We start from the raw sequence: 24,199 nt of genomic DNA, 5'->3' as shown, positions 1-24,199 counted from the left end.
GGAAGTGACAAAATGTCTTTTCCAAGAAAACATCTAATGGGATCAGAAAGAATTGGACATAATTGAACAACAACTAAACAAAAGTAGTAGTAATGGCTAAATGGCACAGTAGATAGAGTACCAGCTCTGGAGTCAGGAGGACCTGAGTTTAAATATTACCTCAGACACTTAACATTTACTAGTTATGTGACCCTGGGCAAGTCACTTAACCCCAATTGCCTCACAAAAGAAAAAATTCAAATGTATTAATAATTATTGTTATTGTTGTTAATATCCTGCTGCCTTCCGAGGTTGTTGTCTTTGGGTGTCATCCTATTGCAAGAAAGGACACTGAAATTCAGGGAATTGAAATGACAGCTCCTGCTGTTTCAGCCTTCCCCTCAAACACAAGAACCATTTGAAGATCCTAAAATTTCCCAGGACTCTGTACCTCTAAGATTCATGCATCCACAGTTAGAGGCCATGCATCCAAATGTTATGTTATCATTTTACAGAGAATGGAACTGAGGCCCAAGGAGCATCTTCAATCCCCAGTTAAGCAGAAATAAATAAGTTCCATGGGGATGGGATCTTACCATTCTGCCTTTATTGCTCAGCAAGAACAGAAAAGAAAGCATTAGGATAATGTCTCCATTAATGTACTTCAATCTCTCCCCTCTCCTCCCCTCCTCTTCTCCCTCCCCCACTTCCCCCCTGCCTTCCTCCTCTCTTCCAGGGACTCATCTCTCATTACTCAAATGAAGAGGTTGGAGAAGAGTCCACTCTATGAATCCCTCTCCCTCTTAGAGTCTCTGCAGAAACCAAGAGAAAAACCCTTTCCCCGATCTTTAACTTCTTTGGACTGGCTCCCACAGTTCTTGTGAGTCTCTTGGATGGTGGCTTTAAATTCAAGCCAGCATGGCAGAGGCAGACTCCCCACCTGGTGTGGACAGGCTTCCCCAGAGAGGTGCCCTGACGGACAGCAGCAGCTTTTGTCCCAGATTGGAATCCCCCACAGACTCTAGAGACAAATGGAACAAGAAAATGGATTTTCTCCTGTCAGTCATTGGATTTGCTGTTGACTTGGGCAATGTCTGGAGATTTCCTTATGTCTGTTACCAGAATGGGGGCGGTAAGGAGAAAAGCTTTCTTTTTTCTTCTTTAAAGGAAAATTTAAAGGAAATTGAGCGCTTGTATTAATTTTGTAAATGTTAAAGCTGTTTTTCTCCATCACCACCCCTACTTTTGCATTTTTACAGTTTAAAAACCATATTTTTTTTCTCCTAAGACAGGCAGAGGGAAATATTTATTACCTCCTGGGGTTTTCTTTGGCTTCTGGTTTAAAAACTCACCAATTTCTCTTCAGTTTATACAGACAAAAAATGATGGATGTTTTTGTGGCAAGTATAGCAGAGTTGAGAAATCTGAATTCGGATCTTGGCTCTTCTACTTATTAGCGATGTGACCTTGGGAAAATCCCTTTGGGGTAGCTGTGTGATTTTGGATTAGTCACTTAATCCTTTTGGACTATTATTTCCTCTTCTGTAAAATGAGAGGATTGGGTTAGAAGATTCCCAAATTTCTTCCCAGTTCTAAAAACTACAAAATTATCTGGGAATTTCTCAAGGTACAAAAGAGTAAAAACCAAAATAAGAGTGAAGAGAGGCATTTATGAAGAACTTACTATGTAAGCCAGGCACTATGCTGAAAGCTTTACAAATATTCTTTCACATTGTGATATTGTTGATGATGTATTATCTTGGGGCAGCTAGATGGTGGAGTGGATAGGACGCCAGTCCTGAAATCAGGAGGACCGGCTTCAAATCCAACCTCATATACTTACTTTCTTAGCTATGTGACCCTGGACAATTCAACCCAAATTGCCTCAGGGAAAAAAAATATATCATCTCGTTTGATCTGATCTCAAAACAAGTTAAAGATTTTTTTTGTTTTTTACAAAAAAGTGAAAGTCAAAGTACAAATCAATCCCCCTCATGAATGTCAACTTCTTTCCTAAATTAAATATTTGCTGAATCCTTGTCAGAGAGTGATTTTAGTAAAGTATAAATTTTCCCTGGAAAAACATCCTGTTTAGCCCTACAAAGGTAAGAAAGAATAGAGCCTCTTCTTTGAGAGCTGTCCATGGTACCAAAATTCCCCATGCCTCTGATAGAACACTACAAACAAGCTTAGAAATAAGTTAGATAGTAATAAAATAGTTCAAAGAAGGAGAGCAAAAGGAGGAAGAGAGAGTGAAAGAGAAAGGTTTCCAACAATGTATCGACTGAATATTGATAACTGAGAAATGCTGAGTTTGTTTTCCTTTTAATCACAATCTAGTAGAATCATAGCTTCAAAGCTCAAAGGGACTTAAAAGTAACAGAACTGTATGATACTACTTCAGTATCTCATAAGATATTTGGATATGAGGTTAAAAGTAGAAAAGATTCTGGAAGCCAAGAAGTTCTCAAATCTAGAAACTGATCTCTAATGTTCCTCTGGCCCCAAATGAAAATTTCAAAACCTGAAAATTAGGTTCTTATGAGTTGTTTTCCCTTTTTTGACAAAGTAGGACACTGGGGAGCAGAAAATAAAGACTTTTTTCAAAGTCACAGAATGAGAATCCTAAGATTTAGAGCTTGAAAGAAGCATTAGGAATTATCTAGTCCAATCTCCCGTTTGGAAGAGAAGGAAACAGGTCCAGAGATGGAGAAGTGATTTACCCACTGTTGCACAAATAAGTTCAATAGATTTTAGAGCTGAAAGGATCCTGAAAGGTCATCATAATAGTTGTTCAATAAATGTTTATTGACTTAATGACTGATTCCCTTATTTTAAAGAGAAAATCAGTCATTTTACAGAGGTCTGATGACTTCCCCAAAGTTACAAAGATATACCTGGAATTCAAACTCTCACTCTAGGACTTTCTTCACGGCCCCACACTTCCTACTGATTCTTCCTTACTAAACTACAGGTAACAAAATTGCTCTTCCTGGTTGGAATTGCATATCTTGGCTCCATTTTTAGCAAAAACAATAATCTGCCTTACCATTTGCTATAACTGCAGGGAGGCTGCAGCCAGTTCTCATGCTTCTTCCTTTTTGGTGGTGTCATTTGGGCCAGTGCCTGCTTCCCCGAGGGGTTCTGTCCTGTACCTAGAGTGCCATGACTTGTAGATCAAATTTTAAAGCCCTCAGGCTATTTGTTACTTAATGGAAAGGAGAAGGATAGGCACATCATGATCATATATAGCTTTTGCTCTGTTAACATAAAATAACAAAGAACACTATTTCTGGAGCTCTGTTTTGTCTCAGATAACAGTCACTTGCACCAGAAAGCCAGTCTCTTTCTGGTCACATATTTGTTTTTGAGAATTCATTTTTTCCCTGGCTCCTGGCCATAACAAAACCATTATAAAACAATTCACTGCACACATTGAATCATTGTTATAGTCTCTCTTCCATGCAGTTTCAACTCTCACTCCTATGAAAGGCTTCTTCAAGCAAGGTGACAGAGCAGAAAGGACACTGACCTTGTAAGAGAGAGATCCAATGTTCAAATCCTAGCTCAAATCAGTTGCCACTCCCTCACCCCCATCCTGTGACTTTGGATGAATCACATAATTTATCTTAGCTCTTTATTTATATAAATGAAGAAGCCTAAAATGCATGCTCCCTAATATCCTTTACTTAGTTAGGCCTAGGAAAATTTCATTTTAAAAATTGAGTAGACATATCAAATGCCTTGCTCAATGAAAAGAAAACCCCAGTCTTGCATATCATCCTTTACTGTAGTTTTGCTGCTATTTTTATTTGTTAAGAAAATATGGAATTGTCAGCAGCCCTTCTCCTTAAACCCCATGGAGTTGGACGATTTGTCATCCTTCAATAACAAATGCAGCTTAAAGGCAAGAGCATCTTTCTTTTGAAGAAACTTACAGACAATAATCATCGACAGAAACAAATAATGACATCCATACAAAATTAGAGGCAAAACCTTATATATGAGCCTTAGCATGTATAGAAGTCCAGAGCAAAAAATGATGTTTTTGTTCTTTTCCTTTTCTAGGTACTTCTGAAGTTCTATTGCCTTTCACCTGACTACCTGCCTTTCTTCCTTTCTTTCCGTCTTTCTCCATTACTTTCTGTATTTCTTCCTCCCTCTTTTTTCTTGCTTGCTTGCTTGCCTATTTCCTTCCTTCTTCTCCTCCATTCTTCTCTCTCTCCTTCCTTTTCTCTCCTTTCTCCTTTCCTTTCCTGTTTCCTTCTTTCTTTCCTTCCTCTCTCCTCTTTCTTCCTTTCTCTCTTTTTCTCTTTCTTCTTCTCTTTATTTCTCCCTCTTTTTTGCTTCCTTCTACTTTTCCTTCTTTCCTTTTTCCTTCTTTCCTTCCACTCTCCTTACTCTTTCTTTCCTATCTTCCCCTTATATTTCTTTATTTCTCTCTCTCTTTCCCTCCCTCTTTTTTGCTTCTTTCCTTTCTTCCTTTCTTTTTCTTTCTCTGTCCTTTCCTCCCTTCTTTTCTTTCTTTTTGCAGACATAGTCAATGCACCTTTAGCCCTGATTATGTTCATCATCTCACCACATTCATGGATTTCCTTGTTTTTTCCTAGGGAACATGTCTTCAAAGTTAACTGAGTTAATATCATATCCCCATTTTTTTCTCCCTATTTATTTGTAATAGCAAATTGAGTCTAAGAAGCGCAGATGAATGAATCTGGTTTCTGGTTGCCATGTGAGAGAGTCACAGAGTCTACTGTTCCTTCTTTTTGACAATGAATTTTTGTGATTAGGAGAGGGAGAGTTATGGGAAAGAGAACAAAGAGAAACCTTGTTTGGCTGTAAGAAGTAATGCCTGACTCAGTGTGGGGATAAGAGTGTGACCTTAAGCTTTCCTTTATCTCCTTCTATTGACATTGACTTTGATCTCTGATGATGCTAAATCTTCTGATCTTCCCACCAAGGGGTTATAATTCAGTATGATATAATGGAAAGACTGTTAGATATGAGCTCAGTGGAATGAGTTACTTAGATGGGCAGTGATCTAGACAGATTAATATGCTCCACCTAGAGAAAGGCAGACCCTTTTCTAAAACTTATTCTCTATGTGACTATAGACAAGTCTCTTTAAGCTCAGTTTTCTCATCTGTAAAATGGGAGTGGTAATGCCTATAAATTCTCATCTCCCAGGGCTGTTGTTGAATGCTAGACATTATTGTTAGCAATTTCATCTTCCTTTCTTTTCCTCATCCACCAGAATCTAACCTTTAGTTTAAAAAAAAGGTATCCATCACTTATCTATATTTGTGTAGCTGAATCTCCAGTGAAAACACTGGAGCCTAATTTGCTGTGTGACCTTAAGCAACAAAGTTCTCCCTCTTAATTTTAGCTTTCTCACCTGAAAACAGTTCCTTCTGGTTTTAAATTCATTATTACAAAAGGTAACAAAGAGTAGAGGAATGAGCATTGAATTTGGAACCAGAAGATCTGAATTTGAATCTATTAACTCTCCCAATGTTTTCCTGGTAAGATCTTGGGCAAATCACTTCTTTCTAATACATAATTTTCCTTCTATTTGGAATGAGGACATTGGAGTAGATTACCTCTAATGTGCCTTCCACTATAAACTCTATGATCCCTGTGTTCCTTCTTCAAGTGGTTTTATTATACCTAAAGTCTTGTCTTCAATAGGGAATGCAATAAGGGAAAGCCCTTAAAGGAATCCTAAGCTCTGATAAGCAAAAAGATACAAGTTACTTTGTAAGGAAGACTGGGGAGGGGATTCTGGTTTGGGTATAGGTTGGTTTACAAATACAAATCTGACTGTGTCATTGTCTTTCTCTAAAAACTGCCTCTAATGGAAAATAGAAACTGGTATTTATAGTCCTTCTTAGTTCTAGTCCATCTTTTCAAGCTTATTGTTCATGACTCCCTTTCACAAGCCTGATATTTTGATCAAACTGGCTTAATTGTTGTTCCCTAACTTGGTATTCCAACTCTCATGACAACAATTTTTGCCTGGACCTTACTTCGTGGCTAATACATACACGTTCTGCCTCTTAGAATCACTAACTTTCTTCAAAGTTTAATGCACCCACCACTTCTTACAGGATACCTTTACTGATTTTCCCTAATTTTTACTGCTCACTCCCTGTTCAAACTGTCATGTATATACTTATCTACATATATATTTGACTTAATTCCCTACATTTTTCAAGTAGATCATAAGGTTTTTGAAGACAAGAGTTGTTTTGTTTTGTATTTTATCTCCAGCTCCTAGTCAAATATCTTGCATGCATGAGGAGCTTAATAAGTGTGGATTGGGTTCTATTGGGTAGGTTATCAGTCAATAATCTATGAATGACTTACTCTACACCAGTCTCTTTGCTAAATGCTTAAGATACCAAGGAACGGAGGAAAGTGCCTACTAAGTGCCAGGTAACATACTAAGTGCTAAGAATACAAAAGGAGTCAAAACCCAGCCCTTGCCTTCAAAAAGCTCACATTCTAAGGTAGGATTACCTTGGGAGTAATTCCCTTCCCAGAATGTCTTTTTAACAAAACTTGATTGATAACCTGTTGGTGATTGAGGGACAGCATATCCCACCTAGCTAGATCTTGAATCCCTTCCAGATCTTCACTCCTGTTATCTATGAATTCTCACAACCTTTAAACTATATCCTGGAATTAGTTACCTGCTCCAAGCCTAGACTTCCTGATACTATCCCCACAATATTGCTGAGAAAACAATCACAATAACAAGGAAAGCAACAGATTATACAGTGAACACCCTGGTACAAATATCAGTTAAGGGTGAATAGTATACTGGATTGGTAGTCAGAATTCAAATCTTACATCAGACACTCTCTATGTGACCCTTGGTAACCTAACCTCTAAGTCTCAGTTTCCCCATCTGTAAAATTAGGGTATTGGTAGCATCCATCTCACAGATCACAGATTTGAAGATCAAATTAGATTTAGAGTGGGAATGAACTGTATAGTTATCTAGTATAATCCTCTGCATTCTACAGAGAAGGAAGCTGAGTCCATCTGGTCCAACATCCTCATTGTACAAGGAAGGACACTGAGAAATAAGAGTAAAAGATCAGATGAGATAACATGGATGATTTTATTGCCAGATTGTTATGCATAATGTAGGTCAAGTGATGAAAGAGGGAAAGAGGAAAGAAAGAAAGAAAGAAAGAAAGAAAGAAAGAAAGAAAGAAAGAAAGAAAGAAAGAAAGAAAGAAAGAAAGAAAGAAAGAAAGAAAGAAAGAAAGAAAGAAAGGAAGGAAGAAAAAAAGAAAAAAAGAAAGAAAGAAAGAGCCAGGGTTCTGGTTGTGACCCTGGGCAAATCACAACAACCCCAATTATCTCAGCAAAAAAAAAAAAGACATTTACTATCTTCCTCGGGCCTCAGCTTTCTTATCTCTAAGATCTCTATCTTTCTTATCTCTAAGGGCACTAGAGGTCTTTTTCAGCTCTTTGGGTCTTTGATCGTAGGAACTTTTGGCTGTCTCTCCCAATGCCTACTCAATTACCGAGATACTTTTGAGATCTGAGATATTCATGGCACAATAACTATTTAATCAATAACAGGAGGGCTACAATTGATGCTGCTTTATCATCAAAGAGCTGGTTAATAATGAATGTCAAGAAGATTTGGTCAAGGAAGCCATACCGGACTAGCATAAAAGAAAAGAGAATGGGTGAATAGAGTGGGGTGGAGGGAATTTACAAAGTTACAACTCCAAATACCCACCTCTTGTTCTTACCCCATCTCAACCAGGTGCCTTCCTCATCCCCTATGCACTGATGGCTGTGTTTGGGGGGATTCCCCTCTTCTACATGGAGTTGGCTCTGGGACAATACCACCACATGGGAGTCATCCCCATATGGAAGCACATCTGTCCTATTTTCAAAGGTGAGGATGTAAGAGTTGAGTGTTGGGTCCAGGATAGAGTCTCTTGGGTATGCTTTAGAGTGAGTGTGTCCCCAATCTGTCATGTAGGCTGAAAGGCATGACATTTCAAAGGTAGCCTTTCTGACTTGGGAGATCTTTAAAAATGCATTAAACTGGGGCAGCTAGGTGGTACAGTGGATAGAGCACCAGTCCTGAAGTCAGAAGGACCTGAGTTCAAATTTGGTCTCAGACACTTAACACTTCCTAGCTGTGACCCTGGACAAGTCACAACCCCAATTATCTCAGGATAGAAAGAAAGAAAGAAAGAAAGAAAGAAAGAAAGAAAGAAAGAAAGAAGGAAGGAAGGAAGGAAGGAAGGAAGGAAGGAAGGAAGGAAGGAAGGAAGGAAGGAAGGAAAGAAAGAAAGAAAGAAAGAAAGAAGAAAGAAAGAAAGAAAGAAAGAAAGAAAGAAAGAAAGAAAGAAAGAAAGAAAGAAAGAAAAAGAATGCATTAAACCCATCAGGTAATACTTTGGAAGGAAGTAAAAATGAACTGACAACTGTAGTAATGCTCTATGAGAGACCCAGAATGAAGCAAAAAGAGAGGTTGGAAAGAGGAAGAAAAAGGAACTAAAAAGGAAAGACTTATGGACATCCAAAGAAAACCTGATCCCCAATTTTACTGAGGAGTTGATTTAGGATGGTTTAGTGTATGTAAGGCATTGTTATTGGAATCAAAAAATCTGGCTTTTATTCTTGGATTTACCCTCTCTGAGCCTCAGTTTCCTTATCTGTAATGAGGTCCTCTGTAATTTTGCTTTGTATCTCCATCCCCTAGGACAGTACCTTGGTCCCAAAAGTCAGACCCTTAATTGGTGCATGCTTCCTTCTACTAACCCCTCTGAGGTATCTCTTTCCTGGTGCAGGGATCGGGTATGCTGTCTGCATCATTGATCTCTATGTCGCCTTTTATTACAACACCATCATTGCTTGGGCCCTCTACTACTTCTACTCCTCGATGGGCATCTCACTGCCCTGGACCCACTGCCACAATCCTTGGAACACCCCAAACTGTACCAACTACTTTGACCACAGAAATGTCACCTGGAGCAACTTCTCTCACTCGCCTGCTGAGGAGTTTTACATGTGAGTAGGGCCGGGAGTGGAGGCAAGTAGGGATCCAGAGCAGGCAGTGGGGTGTGGAGAAGCTGAGAGAAACAAGGATAGAACAGAAGAATCCAAGAGGCTTGAAAGCTCTTCCTCTCTAAACTCCCCAGTAAGGTTGGGGAACATTACTGAGTAGATCACAAATGGGCTCCCCTCTCTGGAGATCTTTAATGCTTGTTATAGCATGCATTCTTTTTTGTGTATGGATTGGATTAGATGGCATCTGAACTAGTCGCAGAGAGCTATATTGAGGTTAGATGTCAAGAACTTCCAGGCAATCAAAACTATTCCAAAGTGGAATAAATTGACTTTGAAGATACTAAGTATCTCCTCACTTGAGAGTTTCTACTATCTAATGAATTGTCAAGTAAAAAAAAATAATTACATGTTTTCTGCTTGGTTCTAAAAGGGAGAACTAGGAGCCATGGGGAGAAGTGGTAGAGAATTAGATTTAATCCTGATATCAGAAAAATTCTCACAGAGGTGGTGGGTCCCCTTCACTTGAAGTCTTCAAGAGATAGGATAACCTCTTTTTTTTTCAATGTTGCAGTTATTTTTTTTTCTCAGTACATTTTTTCAATACAACAGATATTCAACCAACAAACCCCCAAAGAAATTCCTTTACAGAGTACTCCAATATTCCAATGGGTCTATGAAGGCATTCCTCTTATGATACAAATCATAATGCTTCCATACCTGCTTATCCCAAATGATCCACATGATGCTTTTCCATAAGTTGGCTGCTCCATTCTCAAAAAAAGCTGTTATTTTTTCATTATTAACAGAAAAGAAGGAAAAATCCTTTGGCCAACTGGAACTAAATGCTGAGAACCAAAACAGACCATACTTTGTTACATCTCAATGTTCGTTATTTGGCATCATTTTATACATCTTGCCATGCTTCCTTGATTCACATCCTTTTACCTTCACAGATCAAAATTGATCAGCCGTTCCTAAATTGTTGGGTACACGTTTTGTTCCTAGATTTTTATTATCATAAATAACATGTCTATTAGCATTTTTTTATCTATGCACTTTTTTGTGCTATCAGTAACTTGGAAGTATATGAAATCAAAGATTCTAAACTGGAAAGGACCTTAGAGTTCATCTATTCCATCATTCTCACTTTACAAATCAGGAAATGGAAACCCAAAGAGATTCAGTTACCCATACAATGTCACACAAGGAATAAAGTGGAAGAGCTAGGATTCAAATCTAAATCCCTTGACTCCAAATCCAGTGATCTTTTCATCGCACCACATCATTCCATATTATGGAAGCTCTAGGACAATGAGAATGAAGAATATAATTATTCTTGCATTAATCTATATTCTAAAAGTAAAATGAGTTGCCTCGGGAATCAAAAGGTTGCTCCTCCCTTATTCTTAAAGCAATGGCTGGATAACCACTTATTGGGGTGGTGTATAGGGGACCTGTATGCAGGGATAGGTTGGACTAGATAGCTTTTGAAGTCCTGTGATTCTCTGACATTCTATGACTCTATGGTTTGATTTCTCATCCTGACTTTCACTAGCTCAGTGACCATGGATAATCTCCATGGATCTCTTTTCTCATCTGGAAAATGAGGGAATTGGATGATATAACATAGTGAAAAGAGTTTTAGAATCAGGAAGAACTCTGAAAATTACTGTGTGAACTCTGACAAATCATTTCACCACCCTGAGTTGTTTCTTCATTTGTAAAAATGAAAAGTTTGGACTAAAGAGCCCAAAGGTCCCTTCCATATCTAGTTAGATCTATAATAGGAGAATCCTGTAGTCTCTTGATGTCTGTTTTTTTTTTTCATCTGACAAAAAGAAAGAACTCCTGCTTGGGCTACCTCAATAGACTGCAATTAAAGATCAGAGGAGACTGAGTTAAATGAAGAAGTATAAAGCACTTTTTGAAAAATCCCAAACCCTTCAAAGTACTAATTACTTAGTGAATGTCATGGTCAGGGGCTCTAATGCCCCAGGATGCTGTCAAACCTCCTAGAAATCTTGTTCTATGCAGGGGATTCAAGGTGTAACCAACAAAATACAGCCAAGACTGAGGTCAGAATATCAAGGATCTGTCCTTGGTTCTGATATCGACAGATATTTTTAGTCAGAGATTTTCCTTGTTCATCTCTATCATTCCTTAACCTCGGTGCTTAACATTCTTTCACTGTCTTAGAGAGGGGTGGTACTCCAAGTGCTGGGGCTTAAAGAGTGATTGAGCATCTCAGGTGATTCTCCAACAGGCGAAAGGTCTTGGAGATTCAGAAGTCAGGTGGCCTGCAAGATCCAGGAGGCATCCGATGGCAGCTTCTGCTGTGTCTCTTCCTCATCTTCACAACTGTCTACTTCAGCCTATGGAAAGGAGTGAAGACTTCTGGGAAGGTAGCTGAACCCACTCACACCCTGATCAGGCTCTCCCAGAACTAATGTCAATCCTCCCACGCCAAATAAGGAAGGTAAAAATAAGAATGGGACAAGAGTAAGAGATATTTATAAAACATTTTTAAAAACCCTTATTCCATTGGGTTCCATAAGGTTAGTTAAGGGGCATTATTGGAATAACTATAGAATAAGAAGTGTGTCTGAGGCCAGATTTGAACTCACTTCTTTCTGTTTCCTGGCCTGGCATCATTCTACTGCACCACTTAGCTGTCCAATCTTGGACACTTACTAGCTATCACACTAAAATCACTGCCTGACTCAATTTACCCAACTGTAAAATGAAGGGGTTGAATCAGAAAACAACTGATTCTGAGATTCTTTTGGTGGTAATAGAGACTTTCTCTTGTAATATTTACATTTCACTCCTTACAGTGGACTAAACGGATTTATCCCACAGAAGAAACTTTAGGTATTGTCTCATCTTCTGGGGCAGTCTCTGACAATACCTTTTGTCTCTTTGCATCAAGTTGGCTCTGGACTCTTTAGGAGAGCAAAGCTCCCTTCATATGATACTTCCTGCTATGTTCCTCACTTCTTCCACCACTGTGTATATTGGTCCATTCCTGGCTTCCTGATTTTATCCTTCCCTTCCTAGGTAGTGTGGCTCACTGCCATCTTCCCCTACCTGGTGCTTTTCATCCTCCTGATCCGAGGAGCTACCTTACCTGGAGCCTGGAGAGGAATCGTCTTCTACCTCCAGCCCAACTGGGAGAAACTTCTGAGCATATCAGTAAGCCAATAAGTCTTTTTTCTGGATACTCTAGACTTTTTCAGGGTTCACAGCCCTAAACTGTGATAATGATACCAAGTCCTGCTCAGAGGACTTGGGTTCAAATCCTGCTTGAATACTTATTCCGTGGGTGATGTTGGGCAAATCACTTAACATCTCTAGAATTTCATTTCTTCATCTGTAAAATATGGGAAGCAGTTGGTCAGACTTGGTCATTCTGACTCCAAATGATGGTTCCCATACGAGATGCCTCATTATGACATTGAGGTGACTCTGGGATCTCAAAAGCTATTCCAGCAGAGCCTTGAGCAAATCGCCCATCATTTCATTGCTCCGGCCAACTCTAAATTCATGTCTTATGAGGATCAGTTGAAACAACTGGGATGTTTAGCCTGCAAACAGAAAACTCAGTTGGATAGCTGCTGTTCAGTATCTGAAGGGCTATCATGTGGAGAAATCCAACTGTCCTGTTTTATAGATAAAGAAACTGAGACCTAGGGAGGCTGTGTAAATGATTTCCCCAAATAGAGTTTAAGTGTCAGGAGCAGAATTTGAACTCAGGTCTTTGAGACTCCAAGTTCTGCATTCTATTATGCTATGATATACCTCCTGAAAAAAATAAGCCCTTTCAATATTGAGTTGTAGAGGGGCGCAGATAGTGTGGGAACTCTGGGGTAAGGTATACTTGAAGCAAGGATACTTACAGCAAGGTGTTTACTCAGTGTGATTGATGAGATAATGGTTCTCTAGTTCACATATACTTAGTGTGATGTAATGATGTAATCAGACTAAGGTATTTAAGAGCTGAGAGGACTGGAGACGAGAGATGGAGCTCCGTCTCAGGCACAGACTCAAACTCTGACACAGACACAGAGAAGACACAGATGAGGACTCAAACACAGAAAATTGAGATAGAAACAGAGATCCTCCTTGTGGCTCTCCTGCCTTCATCACTCCTCCACCTAAGACCAAGGCTCGTCCAGAGATCCTTCAGAGAGCTAGAAAGGATATTACATTGAGTAACTTTCTATCTCACAGATAGTAAATAAATATCTGGGATGGGATGCAAAGCTAGATCTTCCAAGGAAAGCCAGTGTTCTATCCATGCTTCCTCTCAGAAGAGATCCCAGAGCCATATGATTATAATACCAATGCAAAGGGAGCATGATATTCAAAATGGTGTCAAGCTCAAGTAAATACAAGATCTCTACAGGCCTCATATTGACTTAGAAAACTACAAATTAATATTTCTATGTTGTATTTTGTTAAATATTTCCCAGTTACATTTTAATCTGACCTACGCTGTACTCTAGAGTTTTGCAGGCCACATGTGGCCAAGAGTATGATATCTCTGGAGAGAAGACATGACACTGACCTCAGAGTCAGGAAACCTTGGATTCAGATCTGATCTCCAACTCTTCTAGTCAAGGGATATTAGGTCACTTCTACCCACACTAGCTAACTTCCTACTATTTTTTCCACTAATGACATAGGTTTTCCTCTGCTCTGGTAGAGAGCAGTACCACACTGGGAGTTCCCTAGATTGACCAAATCATAGACCCTCCAGGTAGTTGAGTATTATGCCCATGACCAGAATTACAACAGGTTGGGCTGTAGAGGTAAGAGTAGAAAGATACAAATATTGGTGCATGAGTACAATCCCTTGCCCCAAGGGGTTTACAATGGGACAACTGCTCCTTCCTCAACATAAACCATTTCAATACGTGTTTCAGAAAAGTTCACATGGGAATGACTTGGGTAACTTCAGGTATCTGGGACAGCCTACGGCTCAACTGCTTGAAGTCTAGAGTTGGGGGATGTGTCATAATAATTGGGCAGCAAGCTCAAGCTGAACAGTGGAACACCAGTATACATACTATATATATATTTTGCTGAGACAATTTGCTGTGACTTGGGAAGAATGAACCACCCTCTCTTTCCCTCCATCTATAATTACTGGTGTGTGTGTGTGTGTGTGTGTGTGTGTGTACCCATCTAAGCCATTGGACTGGACTGTTCCATTGCTCTAACTTCCCTCAAAAGGCTAATAAATAATTGCAGTGATCAGCATTAAAATGTCCCTCTTTTCTGGTGAAATCTGAAGCAGGGAGGCCAGTTTTAGCTGGCTCAGATGGCTTCAGGAAGTTCTCTCGGGACATGAATTCAAGGTCCCCCTACCCTTTGACTCAGCAATACCACTATTAGGTAAGTAAGAAAGCCAAAAGCCAGCCTTTGAGCTCCCATAGAGACCAAAATATTTATAGCAGCACTTTAAGTATTACCAAATACCTGGAAGGAAAGTGGATAAAAAGGCTTTTTCTGATTCCTCCCCAGTGTCTCCTACCCAAAAGTGACTTTATATTTCACAGAATCACTGAATTGTAGAATACAAAGGGCCTTTACTAATCAACTCCTAAATGAACCCTTCCCCCAATATACCCATAAAACGGTTTTCTGGCTTATAATTGCAGTCTTCCAAGGAAAGATGAGACCTCCCCCTCCCCCATGCAGTCCACTCCATTTCAGACAGCTCTCATTGTCCAGATTTCCTGGATATCTACCCAACGTCCATCTCCATGTTCTGCTCTATGGAGCCCAATAGAACAAGACTGATCAGACCTCAAGTTTCAGAAGAAAGTTAACTGTTTTCCATCTGTTCTGGGTCTATCTGTCGTTGAACCAGTTGTATCCTCTGATAGAGTATAAGCTGCCTGGGGTCTTTGGTCTTTGTATCCCTCTCCTCAAGCTCACGTTCTATGGGGGGGGGGGAGGTAGCACTTGACAAAATTCAGCAAGTGCTTACTTTTATTAATTACTAGGTTGTTGTTGTTGTTTGTCCTTCATTGTCGAAGAGGACTGTGACATCGGGAGTCAGATTTAAAGGAAGCAGGGCTGTGCAAAGTAACGAGCCTCACTTTCTCATCCAAAGCCTGGGTCCAGTGACAAGATCTAGATTAGGAAAACCAGAGATGGCCCTGTGTGCAGTGGGAGACGTTAACTAGATACTGAGGAGACCGAGACCCCACGTAAAATGTCCCTCCCCTCAAGCAGCTTCCATTTATCTTATTTGAGGGTAGGGAATGATGAGTATACAAAGCAAATACAAGATGACCCCAAAACTCCATGAAGGAGGGAGCATTCAAGATGAGCCATGAAGGAAGGTAAAGTTTTATAGAGTTCTGTCCAGACATGGGGGGGGGGGGTGAGGAGAGAAGAAGTCAGTTTACACAGGGAGAGACAGAAGCTAGGAGACTATAGGAAAAGGCAAGAGGCAGGAGATGAAAGCAAAGGACTCTCTGACCTCCAGAGATCATGTCCAGCTGAGTGATCCCTGGTGACAGTCTCTGAAGGCTCCCTGGGGATCTCTTTCCCTCCTCTAACATTTGCTCTCCTAAGTCTGCCTCTCTGCCAGCTGTCGCTTGCTCTAATAGGTACCTCTAGCTTACGGGGGTTTCTCCTGAGAAGATCAGAGAGACCTAAGTACTAAGCTCATTATTCCTTCAGAAAAAAAAGAACAGACTTACAATTCTGGCCTTTAGAAATGCAAATGGAAAACTGAACTGCACATCTCATTTACCAGGCTAGGCTTTATGTCTGCCAGGGGTCCTGCCCCTTTTCTCTGAAGCCCATTGACAATGGCCTTCCTCTCTGTAATTACATTGGACTGCATTAGAGAATTTTCATTAAAATGAATCAGCCAGATATAAGTTCTAATTAAAACTTTCAATAGCCAACATCACAGAGAATTCATTCGACCATATGTGTCCCTCCTCAAGTCTTTCAACAAGCTGAGGGTCTCTTTGTATGCAGGCCCCAAGAGAAAGCGACCCAAGCCCTGGATGGCTCGGCTCTGATCTGCCTGGATAATTCATACAAGTGCCTGGATGGAATATGTAAGCTGTTAGAGGATCGAGAGAAGTGGGAACCAAAAGGAAGAAGGTGCTGAGGAAGCAAAGGAGGTGAAATTTAGGAAGTTGAAGAAAAGCATTAGCACTGCTGAGAAAATCTAGAATGGATGCTATCCACAAAATATGGAAAATATCAAAGGGAGGCTTCCAGGGCATTCATTGAGTAGGCGGGATCTATGGAGATTTGTAGAAGGACTTAGATGAGAATCTTCAGAAGAAAAGACGTGGATGGACAGTGGATAGGTTATCCACACCATTGACATCATGGACCATGTTGAAGAAGGCTAAATATGGCATCCCAACTGAGATGCAGAGAACTAGAATAAATCTTAGAGCTGGAAGAGGTTGGGGTGCAATAAGATCATGGCAGTGGGAATAGGGAGATCAAGGTTCAAAACTCAATCGTATCATTAACTATTGACCACTTCCTCCCTCTGGATCTTGGCTTCCTTCCTTCCTTTAAAATGAGATGTTTCCAAAAAATTAGATATTTCTATTTAGGGGGATGGGGCTTTTTTTGCTGAAGTAACTGGGGTTAAGTGACTTGCCCGGGGTCACACAGCTAGGAAGTGTTAAGTTTCTGAGATCAGATTTGAACTCAAGTCCTCCTGACTTCAGAGGTGGTGCTCTATCCACTGCACCATCCAGCTGCACCCAAATGAGATGTTTCCAAAGAACATGACCAGGACAGTGAGTGGCCTGAAGACAATACCCTGGAAGATTTGGGGAAAGGAACTGGGAATGCTTAACCTGGAGAAGGACATTTACTAAGCATCTATCATTGTATCTCTAACATGCCTGGCACTGAAGATAGAAAAGCAAAAAAATAAAACAATTCCAGTGAGTAACAATTTCTGGTCTAATAAGAGTTCCTGGCTCAGGCATATAATACAAATCAATTGAGTGGTAAGCACTTATTAAGTGTTTCAAAGGCCAAAGCCAAATAGTTCCTCCTCTCCAGGAACTTCTGCTCTCCTGGTGACCCCTGAGGCCCCTTCCCATTCTGAAATCTCTTGTGAAGCTCTTCATAGAGCAGAGCAGGGGCTAGCCTCCCCAAAATGCCAGCCACAAAAAGATGAGACCTCCCTCTTCGTGTCTTTCCACTTAGGTGACAGCAATTGGGTATAGTTACATAGATGAAGGATAGTTACAACATTTAGATAGATAGGGTAGATAGATGGATAGATAGATGATGGATGGATAGATGGATACATAGGTGGATGGATAGATACATGGAGGAATGGATAGATAGATGGATTGATAGATGATGGGTAGATAGATAAATAGGTAGTTAGATAGATGGATGGATGGATAGATAGATAAATTGGAAGAAAGAGAGAGAGAGAGAGAGATAATAGATTATAGCAGACAGAAATTTCCTACAACCGTTAGCCTTGCTCCTTCAGGGGCTAATCAGAACAAATCTACTCTCTCTTTCACATGATAGCTTTCTAGCTACTTGACATCTTCCCTGTCCCTTTCTAAGAAACACAAGGATAATAATAGAGAGACCTGAATCCTGGTATTGGTTCAGTCCCTAACTGGCCAGGTGGTCTAGGCAAAATAACAGATTTACTAGAATGAAAAGGCTCCAGTATCAGGAGTCATATGACAAATGACACTGAATCCTGGCTTTGCCATTTACTACCTGTTTATCTTTGGACAGAGACCTTTCAGGACCTGAACAGACAGGATATATTTCCCTTACGACCTGATGATAACAGCTCATTTTGAGAGTTACTTTTAGCTGCTTTCACAGTTTGAAAGGCAGTCCTGTAGAAGGATTATGCTTGTTATGCTTGGCCCCAGAGGAGAGAACCAGACCTAGAGAGGCAGATTTAAGCTGCAGAGAATCTGATTTTAAGCTTGATGTCAGCAGAAACTTGCCAACAGAAAAGTCCAAGATAAAAGGGGCTGTTTCTAGAGGCAACAACTTCCTTCTCATGGAACGAGAGGCTGGATGCTCACTTGTCAAGCATGTTGGAGAGAGGATTCTTGTTCGGGTTCTGGTTGGACAATGCAACCTCTGTGGTCCTTCCTAACTCTGAGATTTTGTGGTTCAATTGAATTCTCTCCAATTCAATAATCAGTGAGCATCTATTATGTACTAAAGACTGTCCTAGGAACTGGGTCTATAAAAATTAATGTGAAATCATTCCTCCTCTCAAAAAATAGGAAAGACACAACATACACTTAAATCAATTCCATAAGGAATTATTAAATTCTTGCTATAGGATAGACCCCATGCTAGATGGTGGCGCTACAAAGACATTTTTAAGGGCCCCTCGCCTCAATGACCTTATTTTCTATTGGGTGAAATGATAAAATTATGCAAATGAACTTGTTCTTCACTGAGAACAAACACAAGAATTCAAGAACTAATTGGCTGCAAAAAGCTCAGTAACATTGATCAGTGGGGGATGAGTTGGCAGTTCTGAGACTTCTCTGGAGGGAGGGAACTCTCCAAATGCTGATTGCCCTTCCCATCACCCCATCCAGCACCTCAAACCCATACTCACATACATTACATATAAATCCCATTATTTGTCTCAACAGGTCTGGGTCGATGCTGCAGCTCAGATTTTTTTTTCTCTGGGTCCTGGATTTGGAGTCCTGCTCGCCTTGTCCAGTTACAACCAGATTAACAACAATTGTTTCAGGTGAGGATGCAAAACAAGGTGAATTTGTACTGAATTTTAGGGAAAGCCAGAGATTTAAGTGGGTGGTGAGATTAAAAAAAAAAAGTTCTTTAAGTGCTGGATTTGGAGTTCAAATTCTATCCCAGATTCAGACCATCTTTGTGACTGTGGGTAAGTCACTTCCATCTCTCCTTCATTCATTCATTTCAAGAAGTATTTCGGGTTTTATATTTTCAATTCCTAGAACAGTGCTTGACAAAAATGAAAATGTTCTTGCCCTCAAAGAGATTACCTATGGTGAGGAAACAATATATACAAATACAAAATATATTACATATATATTTTTTACATGTGTGTATACATATACTGTGCTAGAGGGGGAAAAAAGATACTTTACGAACTTTAAAGTACTAAGTCAACAATCATCAAAACAAATATAAGTAGGGGCAGCTGGTGCAGTGGATAAAGCACCAGCCCAGAAGTCAGGAGGACCTGAGTTCAAATCTGGCCTCAGACACTTAACACTTCCTAGCTGTGTGACCCTGGGGAAGTCACTTAATTCCAATTGCCTCAGCCAAAAAACAAAACAAAACAAAACAAAACAAAAAAAACAAATATAAGTATATGAAAGGCAGTCGGTCAACAATCATTCATTAAGTACTTGCCAGACATCGTACTAAATGCTAATAATACAAAGAAAGAAAAACATGGTGTCTAGCCTCAAAAAAACTCCAGTGTAATGGAGAAATGCAAATAATCACGTCCCCAATTATTCATTATTTGCTATTTACTACCTGTTTAAAGAAAAAATATAGTGTATTTAGAAGGTAACATCAAAGGGCAGGTACTTGACGGGCAGGGCCAGAAGGGGAATAATCAGGAAAAAAGTCCTGCAGCAGGTGGAGTTTGAGCTCAGTCTTGAAGGAACCCAGGAAAGTCAGGAAGCAGAAGTGAAGGGGGAGGGCATTTTAGGTATTGACCATAGCTATACTCATTCACTCTATCTCAGAAGACTAGAAGAAGAATCAGGTGACATTGTGGGTATGAAAATATTCTGGAGGAACAGCTAAAAGGCACAGTAGATAGAACACCAGCCCTGTTCAAGAACAACTAACTAGCTTCAGAAAACTCAGTGACATTGATCAGTGGGGATGAATTGGCAGTTCTGAGTCTCCTGAAGTCAGGAGTTCAAATCCACTGTGTGACTCTGGGCAAGTCACATGACCAAGAAAGAGAAGAGAGAGACTGTCATATGTGAGGATTACCATGTGTAAAGTTAACCAGCAGAGTTAGATTATAGAGGTAAAAGAAGAATGGAAAGGTAGGAATTATTACATGATTACAGTGTCCAACAGGAAATTTTATACTCAATCTTGCAGGTAATAGGGAGTCACTAGAGTTTATTGAGCAGCAAATGATCTGCACGTTAGCAATTTTCCTTTGGTAGCTTGGTGAAGGGTGGATTCGAGTAGGCAGGAAGACCAACCAGCAAGCTAGAGTCAAGATGTAAGCTGATCATCAGAGTGTTAGCTGTGTGAGTGGAGGGAATGGGAGAATCCAACAGGCAAACCAATTAGGTTATTGCAATAATCCGGGTAGAGAAGATGATAAGAACTTGGACTAAAATTGTTGTGGCCGTGAAGGCTATCCATAGGCCAGAGATGTTACGGAGGCCGAATGGGTAAGACTCAGCAAGTGATTAAATGGAAAGGATTAAGGCCTTAGTGATGTTCAAAAGGCAGAATGGACAAGACTCAGGAATTAATTAAGCAGAGAGGTTTAAGGGCAAGGAGGGATTCTAAGGCTGAGAATTCTGGGGACTAGGAAGAGGATGATACACTTGACAGAAAGAGGCAAATTTAAATGAAGGGAAGTTTAGAGGAGAAGATAATTTCTATTTTGGATTCAATGAGTAGAAGATGCCAACCTGGAATCCCAATGGAGATGCCCCATTGACCGTTGCAGAGAGATCTGCAGAGAGATGATCATTGAACTCTTGGGTGCTGATGAGGTGATCAAGAGAGAACACATCATTCCTGTCTTCCTTTCTCTGTCATCAGCTGTGACCTTCAACCTACAGCTTCCGAAGGCTGCCATTCTGTCCTCCTTCCTAACCCCCAAGCCACACTCAGGCTTTCTGACTTGCAGGGATGCCCTCGTCACCAGCACAGTGAACTGTTTGACCAGTTTTCTTTCTGGGTTTGTCATCTTCACCGTCCTGGGCTACATGGCTGAGATGAGGAACATCGAGGTAGAAGAAGTGGCAAAGGACAGAGGTCTGTATCTCTTTTATCTGAATTCACCTTCCCTCAGTCTGGGGTCCAAGAATTTCACTGGCTGAATAAAGAAAGCAACAAACCGTTTCCATTTTTCTGCTTTTATTACAAAAAAAGATTTTTGACTTGAAGTTATAAGACAGGTCCAAATCCTGGCCTTGCCACGTACAAGCTACATGACCTTGGACACAATGATTAACCTCTGGGGCCCTAAGTTTCCTCATTGGTAAATGAAAATAATACTCGTGACCATTTCCGTAACAAAGTCATTTCAAGAAACGTGCTCTGTAAACCTTAAATAGTTATGAATTAAGATTATTTTTTTCACCGCTGAGGTGAACTTGGCAAAGCAATTTACCTACATGGTATGGTTGGAAAAGCATTGAAAGCTCCCCTACTTCTGAAGTATGGCTCCCCTATCCCTACCACAGAGCCTGAAATTTTTACTTGGAGTCTCCCCATCAGATAAAGCCCTCAGATAGTGTGGAAATATATTATTTGTCTAAAGAAACCTGTTGACCCATTGAAACTTTATTACAGATTACTTCACTGTGTGTTTGATTTTGGAGAGTTTGGTCTAGGAGTGTCTTCAATTTTTTGTGACCATGATTCCTACAGAAATTCCTCCCTCAAAGTGGATAGGGAATGTATAATCGTGGAGAGTTGCCTGGGACACTGACTATGCAAAGTCACACAGCTAATACAGAGTCGATGTAAACTCAGGTGTTAGACCTCTAGCCAATACATCAAGGCTGGTATAGGGGTAAAGATAGTGGATAAGAAGTCAGGGGGACCTGAGCTTGAATCCCATCCCAAACACTTACCAGCTATGTGATATAGACTGATATCTAGCCTTTCCGTGACTTATTTCCTTAAATGTAGAATGAGAGGATCAGATCAGATGGCTTCTGAGCTCCCAGCCAGCTCTGGCTCTTTGATCCTAAGATCCTCTCAGAGTCTCAATTTTTTTTCTCCAAAAAAGAGCAATACATGTTCACTCTAATTCAGAAGATTAGAAGGATAGGGTGACATTGTGTGTATGAAAATGTTCTGCTAGATGGCACAGTAGATAGAGCACCAGTCTTGAAGTCAGGAGTTCAAATCTGCTGTGTGATTGTGGCAAGTCACGAAAGAAAGAAAGAAAGAAAGAAAGAAAGAAAGAAAGAAAGAAAGAAAGAAAGAAAGAAAGAAAGAAAGAAAGAAAGAAAGAAAGAAAGAAAGAAAGAAAGAAAGAAAGAAAGAAAGAAAGGAAGAAAGAAAGAAAGAAATAAAGAAAGAAAGAAAGAAAGGGAGGGAGGGAGGGAGGGAGGGAGGGAGGGAGGAAGGAAGGAAGGAAGAGAGGAAGGAAGGAAGGAAGAAAAAAGACAGAAAGAAAGAAAGAAGACAGAAAGAAAGAAGGGAAGGGAAGGAGGGAAAGAGGAAAGAAAGAAAAAAGAGAAAGAAAGAAAAAAGAAAGAAAGAAAGAGAAAGAGGGAAGAAAGAAAGAAGAGAAAGAGGGAATACAGAAAGAAAGGAGGGAAGGAGGGAAAGAGGAAAGAAAGAGAACAAAAGAAAGAGAGAGAGAGAGAAAAGAGAGGAAGAAAGAGAGAGAGAAAGGAAGGAAGGAAGGAAATACTCTGAGAAAACCTACATAATACTTAAAAAGTAATATGGGAATCCAGTTTCTTGGAGGGCAGTAGGAAAACAAAGAGAGACTCATATCCAGGTCTGGTTTCCCCCCAGATGTGTGCACCAGAGCTCTCTCTTTAGTCTCACTCTAAAGCTTTCTCATCACCCACTGAAGAACAGTTTTGTTCCCTAGAAATGGTTCCAGAAGCCACTGAATTCTATTTGGAAAAATAAGAAAGAAAAAGAAATTGTCCTTTGCTTACTGTTCACAGGTCCCAGCCTTCTCTTCATCACTTACCCCGAAGCCATCGCCAACATGGTGGGATCCACGTTCTTCTCCATTGTATTTTTCCTTATGATGATCACCTTGGGACTAGACAGCACTGTGAGTGGTTTTGCCTGGGTTTGATATGGGAGAGTAAAACCTTGAAAGGGCATCTCATGCACTCCTCTGCCTTCAAGGAAAAATAAACTAGATAATGTCATGAATAGAGTCCCAGGGTTGGAGTCAGGAAAACCTGAGTTCAAATCAGCACTAGCTGAGTGATCCAGAGCAAGTCACTTCACCCTGTTTGTCCCAATTTCCTCATCGGCAAAATGAGCTGGAGAAGGAAATGGCAAAGAACCCCTGTATTTCTGCCAAGAAAAATGAAAATGGGGTCATGAAGAGTCATTCAGGACTAAAGTGACTGAACAACAATTATTAATATACTTATCTTGACCTCACATTAGCATTGTGGGTTCCAGTTGAGCCCTTGTGCTGTTTATCTATCATATTTTGCTCTCCTCACATAATTGACTGAACTTTTCCAATCACATTTTCTGGATGATAGAGTTTAAATCACATCTTGTCCAAGAGTCATCACTGGCATTAGTCCTATTTCCTCCATATGATGGGAGACCCTCTGAGTTACCAGCTCTCTCTGTCTCTGTCTGTCTGTCTGTCTCTCTCTCTCTCTCTCTCTCTCTCTCTCTGTCTCTGTCTCTCTCTCTCTGTCTCTTTGTCTCTCTCTCTCTCTCTGTCTCTGTCTCTCTCTCTCTTTGTGTGTTTGTGTGTGTGTGTATCTCTCTGTCTCTGTCTCTGTCTCTCTGTCTCTTTGTGTGTGTGTCTCTTTCTCTGTCTCTCTGTCTCTGTATCTCTCTGCCTCTCTCTCTGTCTCTCTATCTATCTCTGTCTCTCTGTCTCTCTCTGTGGCTGTCTGTCTGTCTGTCTCTCTATCTCTCTCTCTCTCTCTCTCTGTCTCTCTCTCTCTGTCTCTCTCTCTCTCTCTGTCTGTCTCTGCCTCTCTGTCTCTCTCTCTCTGTTTATACACACACACACACACACACACACACACACACACACACACACACACACCCCTACTTAATTGAATCTACGATAGAAATCAATCAGTTGTTAAGGGCTAAGTACTTGTGTGGCTCTAGTCGATATTAAGGCCAGAAGAGAAATAGACTTTTCCCATTTGGGGGAGTTCTTCTGAAAGGAACTCCCAATGTGGAAACTATCTCTACTGGTGTAGATCGGTAACTCATCAATCAAAAAGCATCTAAA

The 24,199-nt window shown here is 40.4% G+C and overlaps 1 protein-coding gene across 1 annotated transcript in view; it reads left to right on the top strand.

Moving 5' to 3' along the window:
- Positions 1-897: 897 nt before the first annotated feature.
- LOC127548642 (sodium-dependent serotonin transporter-like) overlaps positions 898-24,199 on the top strand; it is a 37,121-nt gene continuing 13,819 nt past the window's right edge. The window contains exons 1-8 of the mRNA XM_051976134.1: positions 898-1,111; positions 7,766-7,900; positions 8,805-9,024; positions 11,288-11,426; positions 12,082-12,216; positions 18,681-18,784; positions 20,912-21,039; positions 22,920-23,032. Of these exons, the coding sequence (XP_051832094.1) occupies positions 898-1,111; positions 7,766-7,900; positions 8,805-9,024; positions 11,288-11,426; positions 12,082-12,216; positions 18,681-18,784; positions 20,912-21,039; positions 22,920-23,032 (1,188 nt within the window). The remainder of the gene's footprint in view (positions 1,112-7,765; positions 7,901-8,804; positions 9,025-11,287; positions 11,427-12,081; positions 12,217-18,680; positions 18,785-20,911; positions 21,040-22,919; positions 23,033-24,199) is intronic.

The sequence above is a fragment of the Antechinus flavipes genome, chromosome 1 (assembly GCF_016432865.1).
Source record: "Antechinus flavipes isolate AdamAnt ecotype Samford, QLD, Australia chromosome 1, AdamAnt_v2, whole genome shotgun sequence".
In the NCBI taxonomy this organism is placed as follows: Eukaryota; Metazoa; Chordata; class Mammalia; order Dasyuromorphia; family Dasyuridae; genus Antechinus; species Antechinus flavipes.
Note: the sequence above shows the minus strand (reverse complement) of the source record. Positions and strands in the feature narration are given on the sequence as shown.